At 39.3% G+C, this 26,993-nt stretch overlaps 1 protein-coding gene across 2 annotated transcripts in view; it reads left to right on the top strand.

The window, feature by feature from the left end:
- GAB2 (GRB2 associated binding protein 2) overlaps nucleotides 1-26,993 on the top strand; it is a 174,787-nt gene that overhangs the window by 26,975 nt on the left and 120,819 nt on the right. The window contains exon 1 of one of the 2 annotated variants that reach the window (XM_007187594.3): nucleotides 26,569-26,659. The exons of the other annotated variant lie outside the window; for it this stretch is intronic. Within the exon in view, the coding sequence (XP_007187656.2) occupies nucleotides 26,639-26,659 (21 nt within the window). The 5' untranslated portion in view covers nucleotides 26,569-26,638. Of the gene's footprint in view, nucleotides 1-26,568; nucleotides 26,660-26,993 lie in introns of those variants that run through there. 2 annotated transcript variants of the gene reach the window in all.

Here is a 26,993-nt window from a genome sequence, read left to right as displayed (position 1 = left end):
ACACACATTACCAGAATGGCAGCCAACTTTTATCAGAAACAGTGGAGGCCAGAAGTTAATGTAATGACATCTCTGCAGTCCTGAACAAAGAAAACTACATCCTAGACTCTATATCCAGTTTATATAAATATATATATATGCAAAATAAAGGCATTGTCAGATTAAAAAAAAACAAAAACAGAAATTTTGTTACTAGATGACTCACAATAAAAGAAATACTAAAAGAAGTAATTCAGGCCAAAGGAAATTGATACCAGATGGAAATTTAATTCTATAGGAAGGGAGGAAGTGTGGGCATAGGAAATGATAAATATGTCACTAAATCTAAAAAATTATCTTTCTGTGTCAGTTTTTTAAAGTAAATTGATACTTGAAACCAAAAATAATAACAGCGTATTGTTTGTAGTATATACAGAAGTGAAATATATGGCAGCAAATATATATATAAAAAATAGCACTAAGGATGGAATGGAGTATAAATGGAATTTGAAAGTTTCTTGCATTATAATTTAAAGTGATATAATATTAATTCAAGATACACTGTGATAAATTCAGGGTGTATATTATAATCTCTAAAACAAGCACTAAAGAAAGGGAGGGAAGGATGGAGTAAGAAGAAGGGGATAAAAGCTAAAAAAAAAAAAAAAGAAAACTTGATTAAAAGAAGACAGAAAGGAGAAACAAACAGAAATAAAGTCTACTTAAACCCAGTTATATCAATAAATATATTGAATATAAATGAACTAAACACTAATGACAGAGATTGTCACATTGGATAAAAATGCAAGACTCAAATATAGTTGTAGCCCTCCAAAAAAAAAAAAAAAAAGGGCTTGTGTAAGAATGCTTATAGCAGCTTTATTCATAATTGCCAAAACTGAAAACACCTAAATGGGCCTAGTTGTGGTCCACGACTGCAGAATCCATATTCTTTTCAAATATTCGAGTAATGCATGTTCAGGTAATACACGTGAATCACAGCTAAACTTTATTTCATCATCGATTCAGACTAATGAGGTGGATTGGGGCACCCTCATTTTTATAAGTCTGGAAATGAGGCTCAGAGGAAGACGGGTCTTGTTCAAGATGGCAGTCATGATGAAAGATGGGACATCTCTCACCATGGAGGTAAACAGTGAACATCCGTTCAACTTTAAAATCCAGGTACTTTCTACTCAAGAGCTCAAAGTGAGTTAGCTTGGGTCTTAGATCTAGAAGCCACATCTCCTGAGTCCCAGTCAAGAGCTAGAAATCTATATCATCTTCTCATTATATTCTAATAGAAATTTCTGTAAAAATCCCATTTGCTCACTGTTGTCAGTCCAACCAGTGGGAGATCTGTTTTGTTGCAAGTGGGTAATAAAACCCTTTCCTAAAGGAAAGCCTCACCTTTCTTATTTTCCCATAATTTTAGGTTTATGCTTACTAAGGAGGAAGCCAGGGCAAGGAGACAGCCAAGGACATTTTAATTGAGTCAAGTGGGACATGCTTTTAATCAGGTTTTAGTGTTATAGCTTCTGGAAAGTGCCTTGAGATCTCTTAATTATCTTACCAAATCTGCATTTCAGTTTGGTACTCATGAGTGTTTAGAGAGTCACTGATAAACTAACCAGCTTCCCTGAGGAGAATAACTGAAGCCTCTGGAGGAAAACAGTCCTAAATTAGACTGAAGAAGTATGAGATCACAACAATGTGAGCAGAGGAGTTATTGATCAGATGGTTCAGAGATCTAGATCATCTTAAAATCTTGTTTATTCTATTATTCCTTTTGAGTATGTAGTGAACACTTGCTGATTGCTTCTCCTGAAGCCACTTCCCCCTTTCTCCATCCTAGCAGTGCCTTAATTTCTTTAAGACATCTGTGTGGTTCTGGGATGCTGGCTCCGTCCACCCTTAAGGTTTGGCCAGTCAGCAAGTTCCATCCCCCTGGCCACCATGATTATTTTGGATTGGGCATGCAACCTAAGAGGTGCAGTCTAAATAAACTCTAGTTGGTGTGGTGTGTGGGTGCGATTTGATTACAGAAAATGACTTACCAATCCTGTGCTCTGACCCTAGACTTATAAAGGGGTTCCCACTGTTGTAAATATGCACTTGGAGTGAAAAGAGAGAAGGAACCAGTGCCTGTCAGGGCTGCTGTGAAGGTTGCATGGGAGCTCATAAAGCACCTTGCAGAAAGTCTGGCATAAAATATAAATTCATGCTTTAAGGACTTTTTGAATTACCAATGACAGAAGCTACCTCAGACAAACAAGCAAAAAGCTAGGAATGTATTGGAAATGTACTAAGGAAGCTCAGAAAGTTGAAGGAAATGTTCTAGATACCTGGGCAACTCTGAGGGCTTTATACACCAGAATCAGATTCCAGTGCCCCCAGGGCTCTCCTTGGGTCTCATCGCTGCTTGTCTGTGGTTGAATTTCTTTTCTCTAGGTGATAGGAAAGAAGGTCACCTGCAGCCTCCACTCCTCCTGTCTCTGTGACCCAAAAGGCAAGGTCCCTACTCCTGAAACTCCAAATTTAAAAATCTTGGGGAAGGATACTAACGGCTTGGGTCATAGTTCCACCTCTGGCTCAAGGGCTGTGGCCAGGGATTGGAGAACTTGGCTGGTCAGATCCGGGCCACACATGCTCCACCTGACATTTCCCTGGTAGATGGGGAGGAGTATGAGGGGCAGTGCCACCCAGAATCATGTCTGCATGGCATGAAGAACAATTTTCCCCAAATGGTGCTGAATAGTGAAACAAGTGTCCATAGTTATTTGGTATTGCTTTTCTTCCTAAGCAGATTTATTCTCCTTCTCTCTCTAATCAGGGTGGGGAGCAGGAAATAGGAATGTAGGGGGGAAGGTTAAGTGTGAATCTTATTGTTCACTTACTATGTAATTAGTAACTTTTGCATGTATTAGCCTATTACCTCTCATTTAATCTTTACTATAATACTGTGAGGTAGATAATATTGCCATTTCAGCCAGAAACAAGCTCAGGCTAAGAACTAACCCAGGACCACCAGATATCCAAGTGATGGAGCCAGGAGCCGAAGCTGGGTCCACTTGTCTCCAAAGTGTACCATGCTCTCAGAATGAAGTAAGCTTTCCTGGTTGGCATGCCATTCCCCCTTCCTCCCCTGGTCACTCCCACCATCTGTCCCCTATCAGGAGCCTGGATTAGAACTTGAAACCTAGGGGGAAGTCCCTGGTGGTCCAGTGGCTAAGACTCCACACTCCCAGTGCAGGGGGCCTGTGTTCAATCCCTGGTCGGGGAACTAAGATCCCACAAGCCACATGGCATGGCCAAAAAAAAAAATATGTTTAGAACTTGAAACCTAGGTTCTTCCAGACCTATAAGGACACTCTTGTCTCATCCCATAGTAAACAAAGGTTGTATTCTCTCTAAAATAAACAAATGTTTGTGTGTTGACCCCAAACTGGAGAACACATTTCTGAACACAGTGTTTTACTTAAGTAGCAAAAAAGTTGTAGCAAGAACTGGGTGGCCTGTATTTGAATCCCAGTAACTACCAACTAGGCAACATATTCTGTGCTTCAGTTTATTCATCCATGAACTGAGGCTAGTGATAGAACCTAGCTCATAGCGTTTGTTGTGAGGATTAAATGAGCTAATATATAAAGCACTTAGAGTACCTGCAAGTACTATATCAGTGTTAGCTCTCTTTATTAAAATGTGTTATTCATTATTAGTGGACTCTTTTGGTTTAGTGCCAAAACAGGCAGACTTTTCGCTTCAGGAATCTTCATTCTTTACTTGGGTTCACATCTGGGTTGTATGCATTTAGCTCTCAAAGAAACAAACCCATCTTAGTATAATCTAAGGCAGAAATAACCTACTTATGATCCAGGGAGCACAGTTCTAAGGGGGAAATAGTCTCCCTGCCTGTCTGGTCCTGTTCATACACCTACTATTAACATTTTCCCCATGTGTCCCTTTGTCATACCTACATACTGATCTTTTAAACACTCGAGTTTAAATAAGCTTCCCTCTGTCAGATCTGTCAGACGTGAGTCTGGAGTGCACAAAAGTGACTTCCTCCAAGATACTGAAGGTGATTTGGCAGAAGGGTGGGAGGGTCTCAGTTTATGTGGTAGGAGAGTCTGTGTACGTGGGTTCTGAATGGAATACACTTTTCCTGAGTGAAGAGCTAGGACAACCTGGCAGGATTTCAGGGTTGTAAGGCTCCCAGAGAGAAACAAGAGCACTGTGTGTGATGCATCAATCACTGAATCAAAGAGGGAGATGGAAGGACACATCACTCACTGGCTCTTGTAAGCTTCACAGGTTTTGGGGTGGCCCAGTTCTGGGGCCCTTTCTCTGCCTCTCTCTCTAGCTCAGATGAGTACCCGATTCTAGGATTGGATCTGAAACTCATTTGTAATTGATAAATCTGAAGATTTCGCCTCTACATCAGCGGCCACATTGGGAACGATACCTCCATATGTCGTTAACCTATTTAGTGATTGCTGGTCTGCTGATGCATCTGTCTTTGTAATTCTACCATATATTTGGTGTACAGTTAAATGCTTTTTTCCATATGAAGCATTTTACAACAAAAACATCCCCCATGTCTGTGAAACTGAAAAGACATACAGAAGCAGAGCCTTGGATTCTTCACACTGTATCTGGATCAAAAGACAAAAGTCAGACTACTTCAGAATCAAAGTGAATACTTGTAGCCTTTGATTTCGAAAGGTTAATATGATGGATGAGAATATTTCACAATAGTAGCTTCATTCAAATGCCTGAATATTGGAAAGTGTGCGGTTTGTGGTCTTCCCTTTGTTACACATGTCCCTATGTGTGACATAGAATTTTCATTAAACACTGCAATTAAAACAGTTTCTGAATGGATTCGATCTGTTCTTGATTTGAGATTCAGCTTAGCAACTGCATTCTGGCATTTGTTTCTCTCCCCACCCCTCTGCCTGTTGTATGCACAGAATTAATAAAGCCCTAGTGTGTTCTTAGTTCCCTGATGTGTCTACCCACCCACTCAGCCGGAATAATGGGTCTCACCTTTGTGCTTCTGTAGCACAGTATATCCTCGAATTATGGTACTTACAACACCGATTGTTGCATACAGTCTCTCTCCAGCTCCAATAGAATATCAAAACCTGGAAGACAGGGATATTCTTTTTCATCTTTGTATTTTTAGCATTCAGCATAATGCCTAGCAGGTAGTAGGCATTCAGCAAATATTTGAATGAATCATCATTTTATACATTAAGAAATGGATGATTCGTGAGGTATAATGACTTGACTAACATATCTGGTCAGTGGCAGACCTGGGACTGGAACCCAGGGCTTCACATCTACCCACCCCCACCCCCCCAGGTCTTTCATTATCACAGGTGTTTGTTGACATGGACAGTAAGGTCCTACACAGACATCATTTTATAATGAGTCCAGAAATGGCACAACAAAAGCCAAACCTGTGACAAATGTAAGATTGTTTAAAGACCCTGGTCTTTAAAATTTTGTTTTTCTTTGAGAGCTGGTGAGGAGGTCATGAGATCAGAGAGACATCTATGGGAGTCAACTGTATGGAAAATCTTTATTGAGGAAGTTGGTGTTTTTGGATTATGAGACCAAATTGTGGATCAGCTTTTTCAGTCACTTGTTGGAATGTGTGACTAAGGTTGGTCTGTTTATTGTGTGCTATAATACGGTATTACTTCAATCAAACCTTCTGGCATATCAAATCTTTGCCAAGAGGTCTCATGGAAGGTAAACTGGGACTGGAATGTTTCACTTAACAAAAGCAAGTCTTTCAACAAGGAGGTGTTGATACCAGCTGTGTCAGGCACTGTGTGGGGCTAGAACAACAAAGAAGCATAAAAAGAGCCTGGCCTCAGGGGAGCTGTTGATTCTGCTACACTCCTTAGATTGAACAGTAGTCACCCCTCATTATCTGTAGATGAAGAAGACCCACAGATACAGAAGACCAACTGTATTCATTGTGATTCACTGTTTAATATTGAATATAAGGAACTTGAGTATCCTTGGATTTTGTTATCCGCCAGGGCTCCTGGAACCAATCTCCAACAGATACAGAGGGACGACTGTATTACACAACGTAGTAAATCTGTTATGGAAATATATATGGATAATCTAACAAAGGAGCTGGGGATAGAGAGGGTCTATAATAACAATAATAATAGCTGCATTAATTGAGTACCATGCCAGGCATAGTGTTCTAAGCAATTTACATGTATTACTTCAGTATTTGTTTATGTTTTTGCACATTTTTCTTGTCTTGGCCCCTTCAGTATATATTAAAGGATTTTTATCTCTACGTTTAGAACCTTTGACCTTTTTTGTTTTATGACTGGGGCTCCCTAATTTGATTAGAGGGAATCATTACAACCACCTGGCAGCTTTAGATCTGGCTGTGTATAGATAGTGTGGATAACAGAGAAAAGTTATTCACATCAGTATTGACTGTTCCCCCCCCCCCCACACACACACACTTTCTCCCTGGTTCCTAACGTGGACAGATTCTTGCTTTCTGGGTCTTCTCCCAGGATTCTACTTTGTTCTAATAGGCCGAATGGAGTACAAATGTAAAAATCAGGAAGACACACTGAATCTCCACAGAAAAGAATTGAAAGATAAAGAAGAAAGAGGAGAGTGCAAATCTAAAACTGGGTTTTGAGGGTTGGGTAGGTAGGTTGGTAAGTGAGACACCCTGAACAATTGCAGTAATTGGTGAGGAGAAGATAAAAGTATGGGTTATACCCACTGAGAAACACAAGTAGAGACTGGAATTATTCTTTTTTTTTTTCTTCTTTAACCTTTGATTACTGGAATGTCTTTAAATTCCATTCTGCCCAGGCCTAAGGCACTTAGATTTGTTAGGATTTATTCAGGTTACACATATCACTCTCCATTTTAGCTGTTTTTTTCTCCCTTTCCTTGCTTAATACTTTTTCTCTTTAGGCACATAACTGAAAAATGAGGAATTCTTACATTCTTTTTAAAAGAGTTTTTTATTTAGAGGGGTAGAGTGGGCCTTGGGAATAACACAAGTTAAGTACCCAGTGTTGAACCTTAAGGGGCTGGTCAAATTTATTTGCAACACGTTACCGTATTGTCAACTAAGACTTCAGTGTCTTTCTTATTTACTGCCTTTGTGGTCGCAGCTACAATCCACGTCAGGCGTCGCGGAAGCTCTTGCTCTCTCGGCACCTCCGGTGAGTGTTCCTGGCAGGTCTAAAGCAAAGGCAGGAGGGTAGGAGCTGAAACAGAGTGGCTACTGTGAAAGCACTTGGTCAACCTATAAAGGATGGTGTTTTGTACAAAGCCTGGCACAGAGCTGACATTTAGTAAAAGTGTGTTGAATGAAAAGAAGAGGAAAAAAAGCAGATACCTGCTACTCATACCAAAATCTCTTCTTTTCCACCCACCCCATCACCACCACCACCACCAAAACAAAGCCATTCTGTTACATCTTGGGACATTTGCCAAAGAGTTGCCCAAATACCTGTACCTGGTGATTTCCCTACCTGTATCTATGTGTATGTTGCCCACATTGTGGACCACCATTCAGTAAGTTAGAATTGTCTGGTTGCTAGTAAGAGAAACCTGGCTATAGCAGCTTAAACATACCAGGGTTATTCTCTCACATAAAAGAAGTTCAGAGATTAGTATCCAGGGTTAGCATAATGGATCCATTGAGTCTTCAGGGACCTATGCTCCTTCTGTCTTTGCTGCTGGTGGATTTCCTCCTTAACCAGCTGGGAAAGCTCTTTCCTTTCTGCTGCTACCTGGAATGTAGAAATAACAGTGGTGCTCCGAAAGTCAGCTGGTACCAAAAGGTTCAAAACACAGAGTGAACTGCTACTGAATCTGCTCTACTGCTGCTGTCTGTATAATCTCTAGCAAGAACACTAACAGTGAAGGTAATCAGTATTCTGGAAGATCCCCTTGGTGTTTCAAAGTAGTTTCTTTTTCCTAGAAAGGAAAACAGGTCATTTAGTCTCTCTGTTGTCAGAGGGTTATCAGAAAAGAAGGAAATGAGTGGAAGGATGCTGTTTGCAGGGCTCAAGTGTCCTCCCCTTGGAGCCTCCCAGGGGGTGTGGGTCCATCAGACGAGTGAGAGAATCTTCTAGGCTAGTGAAAGGAAACTGTGTCATCAACATAGCTGCATAAACCACTCCCTCACCTGGGTTCACAGAGTCTCTCCTGCAGAAAAGTATCCTTGGAGATTAGGAAAAGGATGAGACCTTTTAGGAGCCGTGGGGCTATGCAGCCTTGGTCAGGAGGAGCGTGTAGGGGGATAAGAGTGCCCTGAGGCATAGTTTGTATTATGTAATTTCAGTTCTTACAATAACCCTATTAAACGAAGTAGGATCCTCATGTTATATTTAAGGGAACTAAAGTTTTAGAGGATTTGTGTCACTTACTGAAATATCACCCCTGTAGGGATGGTACTGGGATTTGAATGCAAATCTGCCTAACTTCAAAGCCTTTAATTTTTTTTTTTCTACCTTTCTAACCAGAACAGATGTTAGACTATGTTTAAGAAGTCTCATGGGTCCTTTAAGTGACTTTACTAATAGTCACATGAAAAGTTACCTCCCTTAAGAATTGGTGTTTGGAGTTCTGCTTCATTCAGCAAACATGTACTTGGCCCCAGATGTGAGCATAGCTGTCCTAGGCACCAAAAGGGGACACCAGAGAGTCAAATAATAACCCTCTTCCTAAGGAGCTCCCAGTATAGTGAATAATCAATATAAATAATGCTAAGCAGACTACTGTTAGTAGCGTAACCTGAGATCTCCTGGAGGAGCATGGAGGGGAGATGGAATAAGGGAAGGAAAAGAATCCCCCCCTCTTAGGTAAGAGGAGGCAGAGCCATGTCTGTCAGAGACTAACATCTGTTTTAGCCACCTGGGCTCATTTAATCTTCACAATAACCGTGTAATATCCTGATTACATGGATGAGCAACCCACCCAGAGTTTCCCAGCAAGTACTAGGTGAATAGGATTTTCTGGCTCCAAGTCCTTGCCCTTTGCATTAGGCCACTGAGTATAGACCAAGTACAGTTTTTTCTAATGTTTAAAAAAATAATACATACATGGTGGTGCGAGTCCCATTCTATACACAAGTGTATGTGTTGTATGGGACTCAGTTAATGTACCTACACAGATTTCCTTGGTGCCACCTACCCCCCAGGCCCTAGTGGGCTGGCTCTATGGCAAGTCCCAGCTGCTGGGGCTTTTTCCTCATTTCCTAACACTGCTGGACGTCTCAGCCTCCCTGGGTGAGGGTTGGGCTCTGGTATGTCTCTGTCATGCCCACTGTGGAGAGAGCCACGGCTCCTCAGAGGCCTAAGCTCCATCTGACCAGACCCAAGAAGGCTCTGGCTCCTCCTGCCACTTCCAGATTCAAATGTAGGGTGTGTTTTCCCCAGGGACTATCCAGAGAGGCTGGGTAGCACAGCCTGGATGTTGGGAGATGGGGGCACTTAACACCTCTGCTGGTGAGGGGTAGGAGCCAGCAGATAAATTACTCACCGTCTGCCTTTCTCCTCCCATCATTCCCCCTCCATGCCTCACTGACCTTGTTCTTAGCTACAGTAGTTCTGTCTCATCCAGCTTGAAACATTCTGAATGATCATGCAATTGGCTATGTTTTCATATTCAACTGTAGCCAGTTTGTTAATGCACAGCCTTGTGTTTGCTTTCCTTCTTACCCTGCCTCACTAGTGTTCTTCCCCTCCCTCTGCTCAGAGGTTTCAACACCTGATAAAGCAGGTGAGTTTGGTCCCAAACTCTGTTTTCTGAGGAACCTGGGCAGGGTAGTAGTATTCAATGAAAAATAGGTAACTTTTTCATCCCAGACTGCTCAGTTTACCTTGTCTTGCATCTTATTATATTTCACTGAACAGTATGATAATAGGTAATATTTGAATGCTTATATGCCAGGCACAGTTCGAAGTCCTTATGATTTTGTGCACCACAATCTTATGAGATAAACCATGGAGATAGTTCCATCTTAGCATACACAGATCAATTGCATTTTTCATTTTTTGGAGGGATGATTATCACTTCTGTTTAAATGGACCATGTTTGTAATAAATCAAAAAAAGCTGAAAAATTCAAAGAAGAAAACAAGAATTCACCCCCACATCCCATCGTCTGAGAATAACCATTAAACAAATAACATTCCATGCAACTCTCATAGACCTCAAGCTTTCACAACTATGTAGTATGCGTGAGGATAAATGCTTTTGTTATTCCTGTAATTTGCTAACACATGTGTTTCTCCCTCCCCAACCCCCAAAATTTTACCCAGGTATTACCTTGTGTCAAATGCAGCTGTTTTGCAGATCAAAGATTCTGGGCCAAAGCAAAAGATGTTTAACAGCAAAGTGATCTGCCCTGATGTGATTCTTCTAATGAAAGGGAATGTCCCCACAAAATGTGACAGAGATACAACTTTCACATCCTAGAGTTTTAGCAACCAAAAGAAGCCATAGGCCATGTTAGCTGATCAGAGGTACATTTTGGGCTATTCCATGACATTTTATTTATTTATTTTTTTGATGTAATTTTCTTTTTTTTTCTATTACATTTTAAATTTTGCAACACTAAGTTATGGCTCAAAACTAGTAGAGGTATCAACTATACTTCAATAAAAACAAACAAATTAAAAAAAAGTAGTAGAGGCATGGACTTATCATTAAGTTCATATATGCTGCAGACCAACCCAGTTAGTGGGCAACAGAACCCCATTTTGAAGGCAGGGGTGACTAAGTTCTTACTGCAGTGAGTGCCAGTGATTAAGAGAATCAACTGGAGACCAGCAAGTATGATGAATTTTCCTGGCCTTGGGGATGTTTTACCTGACTTTGAAGATAATTTTCCAGGGTCTGAGGTTGAAGACGAAAACTTACCCAATTTATTATTTTTCTTCTTTTCTTTTTTCTGTTACTATGCTGCATAGTTCCTTATATAGTTATATATAGTAGTCCCCCTTTTCCACGGGGGATACGTTTCAAGACCCCCAGTGGATGCCTGAGATTGTGGATGGTACCAGACCCTGTATATGCTATGTTTTTTCCTATATGTACATAACTATGATAAAGTTTAATTTATAAATTTGGCACAGTAAGAGATTAACAACAATAACTAATAATAAAATAGAACAATTATAATAATGCACAGTAATAAAAGTTATGTGACTGTTGTCTCTCAAAATATCTTCTTGTGATGATGTGAGATGAAAAAATGAGATGAAATGAAGTAAGGTGAGTGGCACAGGTGTGTGACATAGGATTAGACTACTACTGACCTTATGACAATATGTCAGGAGGAGGATCATTTGCTTTGGGGGATCCTGGATCATCGAGCCATGAAAATGTCAATGATTGAATGTCATGAGCAGACCACGTCAATGGTTGGGGATCCAAGGCAGGACAGAGCAGGATGGCATGAGATTTCATCACAATACTAGAAACAGTGCACAACTTAAAACTTATGATGGACTTATGATGGCAGGTTAAGATCCACCTGCCAATGCAGGGGACACGGATTCGATCCCTGGTCCAGGAAGATCCCACATGCCGAGGAGCAACTAAGCCCGTGTACCACAACTACTGAGTCTGTGCTGTAGAGCCCACGAGCCACAACTACTGAAGCCCGTGCACCTAGAGCCCGTGCTCTGCAACAAGAGAAGCCACCGCAGTGAGAAGCCCACGCACCGCAACGAAGAGTAGACCCCGGTCACTGCAACTAGCGAAAGCCTGCCTGCAGGAATGCAGACCCAACACAGCCAAAAATAAATAATAAATAAAATTTTAAAATAAATAAATAAAGTGGTTCATCTTATTTCTTTAAAACATAAAACTTATGAGTTGTTTATTTCTGGAATTTTCATTTAATGTTTCTGGACCACAGTTGACTGCAGGTAACTGAAACCCCAGAAGTGAAACCACGGATAAGGGGGGACTACTGTAGTCATATTCATTGAACTACCAGTGTCTATTCGAGTCCATTGTTGCTTCTCTTACTTAACTTTCGTACAAATAATTAGTGAAATTCTTGCTTTTTATAGTATGCTTCGTTCTAGTTTATATTAAAGTGTTTGCTTGTACTGCGACTACCTTTATAGCAATCTGTGTACATTTAGTTTAGATTGTAGCGTGCTTTTTAATCACCTGTACTATATTTCAGTGACTTCTGGGCAAATGTGGTTTAGCTCTAGAATCAATTTTTCGCAGAATTTCTGGGTCAAAGTATATGTGCATTTTCATTGTCAAATTGAAAGAAGTGACGAGAATCAAAGGAGAACTGAGTGGGTTCCTTTTTTCCCCATGTATCTTTTAAGGTAGTTTTTTGCCTAGAATAATACGCATAAAGTCCCTGCTTTGAGAATTTGAGGCGACTGAATTTTTCTGGATATCTTTCCAGACAACAAGCCTATTATAGAGCAGATGGGAATTAATCATATTAATGAGCAGTGTTAATCTGTTGATTGGCCAGACAAACCCTATTCTTTAGTAGCAGGATAAGTTACTCCCTATTACCATATTCTTTTGGAGACCTTATCTCCTACACTAGTCTGTGATTTCCACATAGGTAAGAATTCTGTTGTTTTGGTTTTTTTTACATCTAACAGCTAATATTTGTGTTAAAACATCTGTGTACCAACTCTGTATAAGCACTGTTCTAAGAACTTAGTAAATGTTTGAACTTAATTGAGTTTGTATTACGGTGTATTATTTTATACCACTTTATAGTTTGGAAAACATTTTTATATTCATTATCTCATTTGATCTTGAAATCAACTCTGAGAGTTGAGAAAATCAAACCCAGAGGAAGTATGGTGTAGAGTCAGACGGCAGTTAATGACTGGACATCCAGGCTGTACTTTGCCAGTTAGTGGCTGGACATTCACTAAATTATGATGCCTAGAGAGGGAGGGATAGAATTATGGAGGACTTGTCATTCTTGGCTGAGCAGTTTGGATCTGTCTTGAAACAAGAAGAGAAAAGGAAATGTTTCGTGATAGCTTATTTTTAGATGAGGGCTCTTGTCCATCCAAGGCTTTATCCCCTCAATCTAGACAACAGTAGCATTCCTTAGGGGAGTGAGAAGGATGATGAGTAGTTAGTTTGCTTGCCTCACCCAGATTCCATTCCTACCTCCCAAAATTTTCCCTGTTTCCACCCAGCTCTTCAGCATCAGTCAAGCCCAATCTTTGGCTGGACTTGACTTTTTGGATTGAGGAATACCCCTCCCGTTTCTGTCTTACTCCTTAGAGCTTTGGCTAGGAGCCCTTTAATTGCTGTTGACTAAAGAACTGGAGGCCAGCCCCTGCATACCGGGAATGCCAGTGGCTTTGTTAGCTGAGGAGGGCACTGCAGGAGCACTGCCCTCTGAATCCCAGAGCAGGTGGAGGAAATCTAATTAGCACTTAGTAAGCCAAGGCCCCTTGGGGAATTTCTGATAAAAGGTCAGTGCAAAAGGAGAAGGAATACCGACAGACTTTTCCTAGTGGGAACTTTCAGAAATGGACTGGGGATCCACTAAGCTGGATTCCAATCCTTGCTATTAGTGGCTTTTTGGCCACTGGCGAGTCCCGTTACTTATCTGAGGTTTCATTTTTCTTGTCTGCTGTCTATTCCTTTGCTAAACACATATTTGTTTTGTAAAATTATCATGTCATTATCACCTGGGGAGCTTTTCCCAACATTTGCCTATCCAAATGTTACTCTGGATCTATCTCAGTAGATAGGGAGTGAATGTGTCTAGCTTGGGAAATGTTTCCCAGGAACATTTGAAAATATCCTTGGTTTATGCTTTTCAAAGAACTTAGCCACACACAGCACACTTGAGGCCTAGCACAGTGTTTCCTCTGCACACAGCAGTTGCTCAGTAAATATGTCTGAAGGGGGTTTTTCCTGGGCTGTGAAGTGAGGAATTAGAAGCAGAATTCCAGTTGGGAGAAGCACATTATAAACTATCACAAGCAATAGGAGTTTTGCAAAATGGGGTTGATAGCTATTAGTGAGTGGTGAAGTCGGTGGTAGTGAGTTGTGAGCAGCATTTTACAAAACGAAATAAAGAGTTGCATTTGTTGTATTCAGTGTGGTTATCTCGTGAAATTTTTAAGTTAAATTTATGGGTACTTTGCTGCAATGCAATTTAAAGAGAATTTCTTGTTGGATTATGGTCAAAAGTCTTGCATCTAGACAAGGATCCATATTGGAGTAAATAGGGTCCTAGGGGAACGAGTGTCAAGAATCAATATGGAAAAAACACTGGGAATGTAGGTTCTAGTCTTTACCCAAGCTGTTTGACTTTGAGCAGATCACATTTCTCCTGGAACTTCATATACTGCTTCTTTCTTGTTGACCTGAATGTCTTCTGCCTGACTTTGCCCCCATACGTGCTTAGTAAGGCTTGACTTACATGTTCCTTCTCTAGCACCTACCTGATTGTGGACCACAGTGGCTGCTTATAAATACATGTTAAATGGTTGAGAACTTGCCCTCAGATCTCCAGGTGCTTTTTCTGGGCTCTTCTTCCTACCTCTCCATGCAAACCTCTGTTTATAGCTTTTGAAAAAAATATATTTCTGTTTCTCTTCTGCTGGAGAACAGACATTGTTTTACTCATCTGTGTATTCCCAGCACTTAACATAGTGCCTGGTACATAGTAGGTGCTTCATAAATGTTGGAATGAATAAGTATTTTTTAAAGGGGTGTGTAATAGATGATTCAATAAAACATTCATTGAACACTTATTATATACCAGGTGTGTGGTTGGTGCTGGGATAGATACAAATATGTATAAGAGAGCAATATTTTCCCTTGAGGAGCTTAGAGATTAAGAAATTGAAGCATAAGCACATAGAGTTGCTGACAAAGCCATTTGTGTTAGTGTCTAGGTATACACGTGGATAATGTGTAAGTTCCCATTTCTGCATTTGAATATCTGTCACTGAAACCAGACAGGAAGCATGTCTCTCCATCCTGACTGATCTTCTTAGAAATAAGCGAGAAACTTTGTTTCTAATGCAGTGATCTAGCGGTTCCAAAGCAGGTTAATTTGCAGGGGCAAAAGGAGCCTTGCCCTTTTTACATCCATTACTTTTTATATCCCATTATGATAATGGACTTGTCAATTTCTACTTGCAGTGATAGCAATTCTTGCTTTATATATTTTGAGGGCATATTTTAGGATTATGTATCTTCCTGGACCTTTGAAGTGTCTGTCTTTGTAAAGTGACCCTTTTGCCTTAATATCTCCTTGCTTGATAGTCATTTAGTTGCAGCAGCATTCTTTTGAGTAGTATACATGCCTCATGCAATTTTTTCCATCCTTTGACTTTCAGCCTACCTGTGCTCTTATATTTCAGGTGTATCTTTTTTTTTTTTTTATTAATTAATTTATTTATTTATGGCTGTGTTGGGTCTTCATTTCTGTGCGAGGGCTTTCTCTAGTTGTGGCAAGCGGGGGCCACTCTTCATCACGGTGCACGGGCCTCTCACTATCGCGGCCTCTCTTGTTGCGGAGCACAGGCTCCAGACGCACAGGCTCAGTAGTTGTGGCTCACGGGCCTAGTTGCTCCGCGGCATGTGGGATCTTCCCAGACCAGGGCTCGAGCCCGTGTCCCCTGCATTAGCAGGCAGATTCTCAACCACTGCGCCACCAGGGAAGCCCTCAGGTGTATCTTTTAAGAACAATGTGTAACTTGATTATGTTTTGTTTAGTCTGACTGTCTTTGTCTTTTAAGTGAGGAGCTTAATTAATTCACGTTTATTATGGTTAATACAGTGAGACAGTCTTTGTCTTTTTTTGTTTTTAATTAATTTTTTATTATTTATTTTTTTGGCTGTGTTGGGTCTTCGTTGCTGTGCACAGGCTTTCTCTAGTTGCAGCAAGCAGGGGCTACTCTTCGTTGCAGTGCGCGGGCTTCTCATTGTGGTGGTGTCTCTTGTTGTGGAGCACAGGCTCTAGGTGCAGGGGCTTCAGTAGTTGTGGCTCGCGGACTCTAGAGCTCAGGCTCAGTAGTTGTGATGCACTGGCTTAGTTGCTCCGTGGCATGTGGGATCTTCCTGGACCAGGGCTCGAACCCGTGTCCCCTGCATTGGCAGGCAGATTCTTAACCACTGTGCCACCAGGGAATCCCAAGACAGTCTTCGTCTTTTAACTGGTAAGTTTAACTGATTTACATTTACTGTGATTATGGAAATATTGAGGTTTATTTCAACCATCTAGTGTTGTGCTATGTGTGTTCTTGCCTCTTGGATTGAGTATTTTACTTTCCTTTTCCTCATTTTATTTTTACTCCTCTACTAATTTGGAAATTATACTCTGTTTACTTGATTAGATGTTATCCTAGATATTCTATTATTCATACTTATTAAAATTCTTAAATGTAATTGATAATATGTTCACATGGTTTTAATATCAAATATTTGAAAAGTGTACTGTGAAGAATCTCCCTTCTGTCCTCTGCCCCCATATGCTCAATTCCAATTCCCCAATGTATCTGTGCCTATAATATGTATTAGCATATATATTCTAATACAAATTATAAATGTAGATACAAATATATAAATATTCTGTTTAACTGTTTCATACAAATAGTTATATAAAGCACAACTTTCTCTATACTTAGCTTTTTCCACTTAGTAGTGTATCTTGATACTCTTTCCATATTGATACATGAAGAGTTTCCTTCCCCACTACTTTTTTTTTAATAGCCAGGTGGTGTTCCATCAATTGATGGAACCATAACTAAATGTGTTTATTGATGAACAGTTACATTGTTTTCAGTCTTCTCCTTTAAGTAGATCTGCAAAATGTACTTATGTCATTATGCACATATATTAGTTTGTCTCTAGATTAAATTTCTAATAAGGAATTGTGTGGTTAAAAGATCTATACTGTTATAATTTATATATATTGTATGTAATTTTGCAACATTACCTTCCAGAGGGTTTGGAACTTTATACGCTCCCACAGCAGTATATAAGAGTGCATGTTTTCACAGTCTTGCCAACATAGTTTTCAAACTTCTGGATTTTTGCCAGTCTAATGGGTGGAAAATAGTATTTCAGTGTAATTTTAATTTGCATTCCTTTTGTATGCCATCATTGATCATCTTTTCACATGTTTAAAAATCATTTGTATTTCCTTTGCTGTGAACAGTCTGTTCATATGCCTTGCTCATTTTCTATAAGGTTGTTGGTCTTATTGGTTTGTAGGAGCTCTTTATTTAAGGGATTGGCCTTTAATAATAGGAATTGCAAATTTTAATACAATATTTATTACTTCTAACCCAGTTTAATATTTGTTTTCTAGCTTTGCCTATAGGGGTGTGTGTGTGTTTGCATGCTTTGTGTGTGTATACTTACACACATATTTGTTTGTGTTGCCATGCAGGATTTATAGATTTTTGTGTAGTCACTCAAATGACCTTTTGTTTTTTATGGCTTCTAGACATCATTGTGATAGAAAGTTATAAAAGAAATGTACTACATTTAAAAAAAATCTTTATTGGAGTATAATTGCTTTACGACGTTGTGTTAGTTTGTGCTGTATAACTAAGTGAATCAGCTATACATATACATATATCCCCATATACCCTCCCTCTTGAGCCTCCCTCCCACCCTCCCTATCCCACCCCTCTAGGTGGTCACAAAGCACTGAGCTGATTTCCCTGTGCTATGCAGCTGCTTCCCACTAGCCATCCATTTTACATTTGGTAGTGTATATATGTCAGTGCTACTCTCTCACTTCGTCCCAGCTTCCCCTTCCCCCTAACCTGTGTCCTCAAGTCCATTCTCTACATCTGTGTCTTTATTCCTGTTCTGCCCCTAGGTTCATCAGAACCATTTTTTTTAGATTCCATATACATGTGTTAGCATACAGTATTTGTTTTTCTCTTTCTGACTTACTTCACTCTGTATGACAGACTGTAGGTCCATTCACCTCACTACAAATAACTCAATTCTGTTTCTTTTTCTGGCTGAGTAATTATTCCATTGGGTGTGTGTGTGTGTGTGTGTGTGTGTGTGTGTGTGTGTATATATATATGTATGCCACATCTTCTTTATCCAGTCATCTGTCAGTGAACACCTAGGTTGCTTCCATGTCCTGGTTATTGTAAATAGTGCTGCAATGAACATTGTGGTACATGACTCTTTTTTTTTTTTTTTTTTTTAAAGGTAGGAGTGTTCTAAATTTTGATGGAAAATCTGTATTTTAATCGCTACTCTTTTTTTTTTTTAATTTATTTATTAATTTATTTATTTATTTTTGGCTGTGTTGGGTCTTCGTTTCTGTGCGAGGGCTTTCTCTAGTTGCGGCGAGCAGGGGCCACTCTTCATCACGGTGCACGGGCCTCTCACTATCGCGGCCTCTCTTGTTGCAGAGCACAGGCTCCAGACGCGCAGGCTCAGTAGTTGTGGCTCACGGGCTCTGTTGCTCCGCGGCATGTGGGATCTTCCCAGACCAGGGCTCGAGCCCGTGTCCCCTGCATTGGCAGGCAGATTCTCAACCACTGCGCCACCAGGGAAGCCCCCATGACTCTTTTTGAATTATGGTTTTCTCAGGGTATATGCCCAGTAGTGGGATTGCTGGGTCATATGCTAGTTCTATTTTTAGTTTTTTAAGGAACTTCCATACTGTTCTCCATAGTGGCTGTATCAATTTACATTCCCACCAACAGTGCAAGAGGGTTCCCTTTTCTCCACACCCTCTCCAGCATTTATTGTTTGTAGACTTTTTGATGATGACTATTCTGACCAGTGTGAGGTGATACCTCATTGTAGTTTGGATTTGCATTTCTCTAATGATTAGTGATGTTGAGCATCCTTTCATGTGTTTGTTGGCAATGTGTATATCTTCTTTGGAGAAATGTCTATTTAGGTCTTCTGCCCATTTTTTGGATTGGGTTGTTTGTTTTTTTGATATTAAGCTGCATGAGCTGCTTTTATATTTTGGAGATTAATCCTTTGTCAGTTGCTTCATTTGCAAATATTTTCTCCCATTCTGAGGTTGTCTTTTCAACTTGTTTATGGTTTCCTTTGCTGTGCAAAAGCTTTTAAGTTTCATTAGGTCCCATTTGTTTATATTTGTTTTTATTTCCCTTTCTCTAGGAGGTGGGTCAAAAAGGATCTTGCTATGATTTATGTCATAGAGTGTTCTGCCTATGTTTTCCTCTCAGAGTTTGATAGTGTCTGGCCTTACATTTAGGTCTTTAATCCATTTTGAGTTTATTTTTGTGTATGGTGTTAGGGAGTGTTCTAATTTCATTCTTTTACATGTAGCTGTCCAGTTTTCCCAGCACCACTTATTGAAGAGGCTGTCTTTTCTCCATTGTATATTCTTGCCTCCTTTGTCAAAGATAAGGTGACCACATGTGCGTGGGTTTATCTGTGGGCTTTCTATCCTGTTCCATTGATCTATATTTCTGTTTTTGTGCCAGTATCATACTGTCTTGATTACTGTAACTTTGTAGTATAGTCCAAAGTCAGGGAGCCTGATTCCTCCAGCTCCATTTTTCTTTCTCAAGATTGCTTTGGCTATTCGGGGTCTTCTGTGTTTCTATACAAATGGTAAAATTTTTTGTTCTAGTTCTGTGAAAAATGCCCTTGGTAGTTTGATAGGGATTGCATTGAATCTGTAGATTGCTTTGGGTAGTAGAGTCATTTTCACAATGTTGCTTCTTCCAATCCAAGAGCATGGTATATCTCTCCATCTGTTTGTGTCATGTTTGATTTCTTTCATCAGTGTCTTACAGTTTTCTGTATACAAGTCTTCTGTCTCCTCAGGTAGGTTTATTCCTAGGTATTTTATTCTTTTTGTTGCAGTGGTAAATGAGAGTGTTTCCTTAATTTCTCTTTCAGATTTTTCATTGTTAGTGTATAGGAATGCAAGAGATTTCTGTGCATTAATTTTGCATCCTGGGCTTCCCTGGTGGCGCAGTGGTTAAGAATCTGCCTGCCAATGCAGGGGACACGGGTTCAAGCCCTGGTCTGGGAAGTTCCCACATGCCATGGAGCAGTGAAGCCCGGGCGCCACAACTACTGAGCCTGCGCTCTAGAGCCTGTGAGCCACAACTCTTGAAGCCCGCATGACTAGAGGCTGTGCTCCGCTGCAAGAGAATCCACCGCAATGAGAAGCCTGCACGCGGCAATGAAGAGTAGCCCCCGCTTGCCACAACTAGAGAAAGCACGCATGCAGCAAGGGAGGCCCAACGCAGCCAAAAATAAATAAATAAAATAAATAAATTTTGTATCCTGCTACTTTACCAAATTCATTGATTAGCTATAGTAGTTTTCTGGTAGCATCTTTAGGATTCTCTATGTATAGTATCATGTCATCTGCACACAGTGACAGCTTTACTTCTTCTTTTCTGATTTGGATTCCTTTTATTTCTTTTTCTTCTCTGATTGCTGTGGCTAAAACTTCCAAAACTATGTTGAATAATAGTTGTGAGAGTGGGCACCCTTGTCTTGTTCCTGATCTTAGAGGAAATGGTTTCAATTTTTCACCATTAAGAACGATGTTGGCTGTGGGTTTGTCATATATGGCCTTTATTATGTTGAGGTAGGTTACCTCTATGCCCACTTCCTGGAGAGTTTTTATCATAAATGGGTGTTGAATTTTGTCAAAACTTTTTCTGCATCTATTGAGATTATCATATGGTTTTTATCCTTCAATTTGTTAATGTGGTGCATCACATTGATTGATCTTCATATATTGAAGAATCCTTGCATTCCTGGGATAAACCCCACTTGATCATGGTGTATGATCCTTTTAATGTGCTGTTGGATTCTGTTTGCTAGTGAAATGTACTACATTTTATTCTATTACTTTTACAGTTTTGTCTTATGTTACATTTAAATCTCTGATCCATTTGGAATTTATCCTGATCTATGCTTAGGACAGATTCAAATTTGTCACAGTGTCATTTAAATCTTAAATGCCATCTCAAATCTGTCCCACAATTTGAGATGCCACCTCTATCATAAACTAAGTATTTTATGCATTAATACCCATTTGTGGACTTAAAATATATTAAACTCTAATCATTTGTCTGTCTCTATATATGACCACACACCTTGTTTTAATTAATGAGGCTTTATCAAATATTTTTATCATATGGTTGCCTAAGTCTCCCCTTATTGCTATTCTGTTTTTCTGTATGAACCTTACAATTACCTTTTCCTATTTAAAAATTGGTATTTTTACTGAGTTTAAATTTATAAATCCACTTAGGGAGAACTGATCTCTTTATTAACATATACATTTTAATTTGGTTGGCCTAAAGTAACATCTTTACATTTTGTATTAGTTTCCCATGGTTACTGTATGAAATTCCTACAAATTCGTTGGTTTAAGACAACAGAAATTTAATCTCTCACAGTTTTGAGGGCCAAAAGTCCAAAATCAACGTGTCATAGGGTTGTGCTCCCTCTGAAGACTCAAGGGGAGAATCTTTTCCGCGCCTCTCCCAGCTTCTGGTGGCTCCAAGTGTTCTTTGGCTTGTGGCCATATCATTGCCATCTCTGCCTGCATGGTCACATTGTCTTTTCCTCTTCTGTGTCTGTGTCTTCTCTGTGTGTCTGTGTCCGTTCTCCTTCCTTCTCTCCTTCAAAAGGATACATGTGATTGCATCTAGGGCCCACTCTCAAGATCCTTAACATAATCACAGTTTTTTTTTTTTGCCATATAAGATAGTATTCACAGGTTCTGGGGATTAGAATGTGGACGTGTTTTTTGGAGAGCCACCATTTTTCTGAATTATATAAGAATCATAGAAAAACTCTGATCATTCCTCCCAACTTATGTAATTGTCTAGTATTTTAGTTCTGTCTTGTTTATTTCTAACCACACAGATTAAGTAGTATTTTTGTTTCACACTGACAGCATTCAAATTTCCCACATATTTATCAATATCTTTACTCATCTTTGTTCCCTTTCATGTTGGACCTTCCATCTGAGATTGTTTTTCTTCTTCCTAAAATACATCCTTTAAAATTGATTTCAGTGAGGGTTTGTCTGCGGCAATCTCTGTTTTTGTTTGAAAATAGCTTTATTTTGCTTTCATTGTTGAAAGAGTTTCATTAGCTATAGACTTCTGCATTGACAGTTAATATTTTTAAGATTTTTTACAGAGCATTTTTAGGTTCACAGCAAAAGTATGGGGACGTTAACAGAGATTTCCCATATACCTCCTGCCTGTATACATGCATAACCTCCCCATTATCAACATTCTCCGCCACAGTGGTACATTTGTTAAAACTGATGAACCTACATTGATACATCATAATTATCCAAAGTCTGTGGTTAACATTATGGTTCACTCTTGGGGTTGTACCTTCTATGGGTTTGAACAAATGTATAATGGCACATATCCATCATTATGGCATCATATAGAGTATTTTCACTGCCCTAAAAGTCCTCTGTGTTCTGCCTGTTCATCCCTTCCCCCTGGCAACCATTGATATTTTTATTGTCTCCACAGTTTTGTCTTTTCCAGAATGTCATACGGTTTGTAGCCATTTCAGGTTGGCTTCTTTCATTTAGTAACATGCATTTAAGATTCCTTCATGTCTTTTCATGGCTTGATAGTTCATTTCTTTTTTTTGTTTTTAATTGGGTTATATTTGACATACAAGTGTAAGTTTAAGGTGTACAGCATACTGATTTGATACTTTTATTTGCAGTGTGATTGCCATAGTAGTATTTGTTAATACCTCTTATCACATGGCATAATTATTTCTTCTAGTGTCGGTAATAGATTATATATCTTTTTAGTGCTGAATCATATTTTATTGTCTGAGTGTACCACAGTTTATCCATTCACATACTGACGGACATCTTGGTTGCTTCCAAGTTTTACTGATTATGAATAAAGCTGCTATAAACATCAATGTGCAAGTCTTTATGTGGACATAAGTTTTCAACTCCTGGGTAAATGTACCAGGAGCACAATTGCTGGATTGTATACTAAGAGTATGTTTAGTTTTGGAAGAAACCACCAAACTGTTTTCCAAAATAGCTGTACCATTTTGCATTCCCACCAGCAATGAATGAGAGTTCCTGTTGGCACCATCTCCTCACCAGCATTTAATGTTGTCTGTGTTCTGGATTTTGGCCATTGTAGTAGATATATAGAGATATCTCGTTGTTTTAATTTGCATTTCCCTAATGACGTATGATGTGGAGCATCTTTTCATATGCTTACTTGCCATCCATGTGTCTTCTTTGGTGAGGTATCTGTTAAGGTATTTGGCTTATTTTTCAGTCAGGTTGTTTATTTTCTTATTGTTAAGTTTTAAGAGTTCTTTGTATATTTTGGATGACAGTCCTTTATCAGGTCTGTGTTTTGCAAATATTTCTCCCAGTCTGTGGCTTGTCTTCTCATTCTCTTGACAGTTATTTTTTCTTAATACATTGAAAATATTATTCTGTGGTCTTCTAGATCTTACTGTTGCTGTTGAGAAGCCAGTTGATGGTCTAATTGCTATTCTTTTGTCGGTGATCTCTCTGTTTCTCTTTTATTATCTTCTTTTTTTGTGTACGGTGTTCTTAAATTTCATTACAGTATGTTGTTTTATTTTTATTTATCCTGCTTGAAATTTGTTGAGCTTGCTGGATCTGAGGTTTGGTGTTCTTTCAATTATTCTGGAAAAATTCTCAGCCATTAGCTGTTTGAATAATGTCTTTCTCCATCCTCTCTAATTTTATTTGAACTTCAGTTAAACGAGTAGATATATGTTAGACCCCTCTAACTCTATCAACCATATCTGTTAAACTCTCATATTTTTTATATCTTCATTTCTTGGTCACATTCTATGGAATTTCTTTGGATTGCTCTTCTAAGTTACTAATTATTTCTTTAGTTATATCTAATCTGCTATTTAACCTGGCCATTGATTTTTAAATTTTGATTATAACTCTCATTTCTGGAAGTTCTGTTTGGTATGTTTTCAAACGTACTTGGTTCTTTTTTGATACTCTGTTCTTCCTTGCTAATTTTTTCAAGTCTTTCCTCTAAATCCTAAGATATAAAAATCGTAAGCATTTTATATTTTGTCTCTAGTTCCAATATCTGAATCCTTCGAGGATCTTATTTTGCTGTCTGTTTTTCTTGGCTGTCACTCATGTGGCTTATTTCTGGATGTGTGTTTTTTGTTTTGCTTTTGTTTTAAGATCTAATGTTCCTTAGGACTTTATCTGTGGAAGTTATTTGAGGCCTTGGTAAAGTCTTTATTCCACCAGAAAGAATGAGGAGTTGCTTCTGCCAATATCTCGAAAATATTGCTAAGTGGACTACTTCTGGATCTTCACTTGAGGTTGCATGGATTTGATCACAAACCTGCAGCAGAGCCAGCTTCTGGTTATGGATTCTTAGCAGAGACATTTCTCCTTCTCTACTGGGTAAGATAGGACAGTTTCTTTGTGGTCCCTTTCAGTGCTGCAGATTTGTTTATGGTTCATCTCTATCCTGAGGGTATAGTCCATTGGTATCTCAAGTGTATAAGGAGATTTCATATAAGACTGTCCCACCTAAGGTGGGCCCTGGGCTTTATCTTCTGTTGCCCATACCTCAAATGGTCATTGCAATGGTCACTAGTGTTTGTTACATAGCCACAGGGCAAAAGCCGGCTTTAGTGTTCTCTTCCCTTCCAGGATATCTGCTTTCATTTAATGCTTTTTTATTGTGATAAGATGTACATAACATAAATTTAACCATTTAAACCATCTTTAAATATACAATTCAGTGGCATTAGATAATTCAGATTGTTATATAACCATCACCACCATCCGTCTCCAGAATGTTTTCATCTTCCCAAACAGAAATTCTGTAACATTAAACAGTAACACTCCATTGCCTCCAGCCCCTGGCAACTACCATTCTACTTTTGGTCTCTGTGATTTTGACTATTCTAGGTACCTCATATTTGTGCAATCATAGAGAATTTCCACTTTCTCTGGCTTATTTCACTTAGTATAATATCTTCAACATTCATCCGTGTTGTAGCATATGTCAGAATTTCCTTCCTTTTTAAGGCTGAATAGTAATCCATTGTATGTAGAAACCAAATTTTGTTTATCCGTTCATTATTAATGCACATTTGGGTGTTTCCACCTGCTTTTCATTTCATTTAATTTTTGCTCTGTGCAAATTCCTTTAATTTTTGTTCTCTCAAGTATTACAGCGCAACATGATGCATTTTAAAAATTAATTTTTAGGACTATCTATTTAGCTTTGTAAATTGTTTTCTTTGAGAATGTCATCCACAATACCTAGATCACCTTACTGCTGAAAACCAAAGTCTCATACCTTCTATATGAAGACCAGAAGACAACTGCAGAGAACACATTTTTATATTCTTCCTTTTGGAGCATTAGAAAGAGAAGATTCTGAGATATACAGCAATTAATATGCAGCTTTATATGTTTTAATTCTTTCCTTGAGGTCTGTTAGATAATATTTTTTGACATATCTATGAGAAAACCATAAGAATATCATAAGAAAACTCATCTCTGTCTTGCAGGGTTTGGCATTCTTAGCATGTTGTTGGTGCCAACACCCACCCACCCCTGCACACCTCAGTATCCAGTAGGAGCCTTGGAAACTTGTACAGAGATAGCAAAATTGTAGACTGCTTGAGCTGAAAGGGTCTAATCCTAACCCCTCTCCCCTCCACCACAGTGTCTTAAAGATGTGTTGGCCAAGGTTAAGCGACCCACTCATGGTCATAGAAGGAGTCAGTGACAGCTAGGACTTTGGTTTCCTCACTTCTGTCCCAGTATACTTTGAACTTCTGTGTCCTTTCTGTCTTTGGGTAGACATTCTAAGATACGTTAATGAGTTCTGACCTTGGTCTTTTGAAAAGTTGCTTTGGATGTTGATGAAGACGATCTGACACTGATGCATGGGTCTGAGTAGAGACAAAAGTCCTCATCTAATTAACTGCTTGAAGACCAAATAGAGTTGACTGTTCATATCTTACTCCTTCCCTGTCTCCCCTATTTGTGGAGTCTTTTTAGATAATAGATTATTAGAGCTGGGAGAACTCTTGTTATCATTCGATCCAATCCCAAATTGCCTACTGGGACATTTTGGGATCGTCTGCCTGAAAGCTTTACTGTTCTTTATAGATGAGGAAACTGAAACCTAAAAGATGCAAATGATTTCCCCAAGGCCATATAAGGTATTCATAGCAAAGCCAGAGCTGTACCCAAGTCTCCTAATTCCTATTCTAGTGGAAGAGTTCCATCACATGAATATATAAACTTTGCTCCTAGTCTTCAACTAAGCTCCACCTCCATGGTCTCTGTTTTAAGATTGTGAAAAGGCCTAAGGGTGGTTTGCCTTTGAGAATAATCCAGAACCTGAAGGGTTAATAGAAATTGAATGGTGAAGTGGGAGCCTTTTTCTACTCTCCTCAACTGGGGAGCTGCTGGGCTGTTTCACTTGCCCTGCGTGTGTTCCATTATGGTATAATGATGTAATTACCAGTAATGCTGCCGCTGCTAGAGCAGTGCTGGAGAGGCAGCGTTAAGGAAAAGACTAGCCCCAGTTCTCTCCTAAGAGCCAGTTCAGCCCACTTCAGTCTATTAGATTGAAGATGCTGGAAGGCAAATGGCTTCGGCAGAGGAAAAGGTCAGATTTAAAAGCTTTTCTGGGCATGGTATTTATTGTTGCTTTTTTGACCTTCAGAAAAGTCCCCTGTGTGTTTGTCCTTGATTCTTGTCTTTCCCATTAATGCTTGAAAGCTGTATTGCTGGCCAGCCAGGTCTTTGGCATAGATGGTTTTCTGCGTGGTGTTATTTGAGAAGGTGGAGCACCCTGTCTAGATCACCAGTCCTTTTGCCTTTCATACCACCATTATAGTGTCAGAAGTATTTTTGATTCTTGAATAATTTAGTTTTCAGTATTTCTGCATATAAATATATATACATCCACACACACACACACATATATATATATATCTCAC

Source organism: Balaenoptera acutorostrata, chromosome 9, assembly GCF_949987535.1.
Source record: "Balaenoptera acutorostrata chromosome 9, mBalAcu1.1, whole genome shotgun sequence".
Lineage (NCBI taxonomy): Eukaryota > Metazoa > Chordata > Mammalia > Artiodactyla > Balaenopteridae > Balaenoptera > Balaenoptera acutorostrata.
This window is presented reverse-complemented; position numbering and strand designations above follow the sequence as displayed.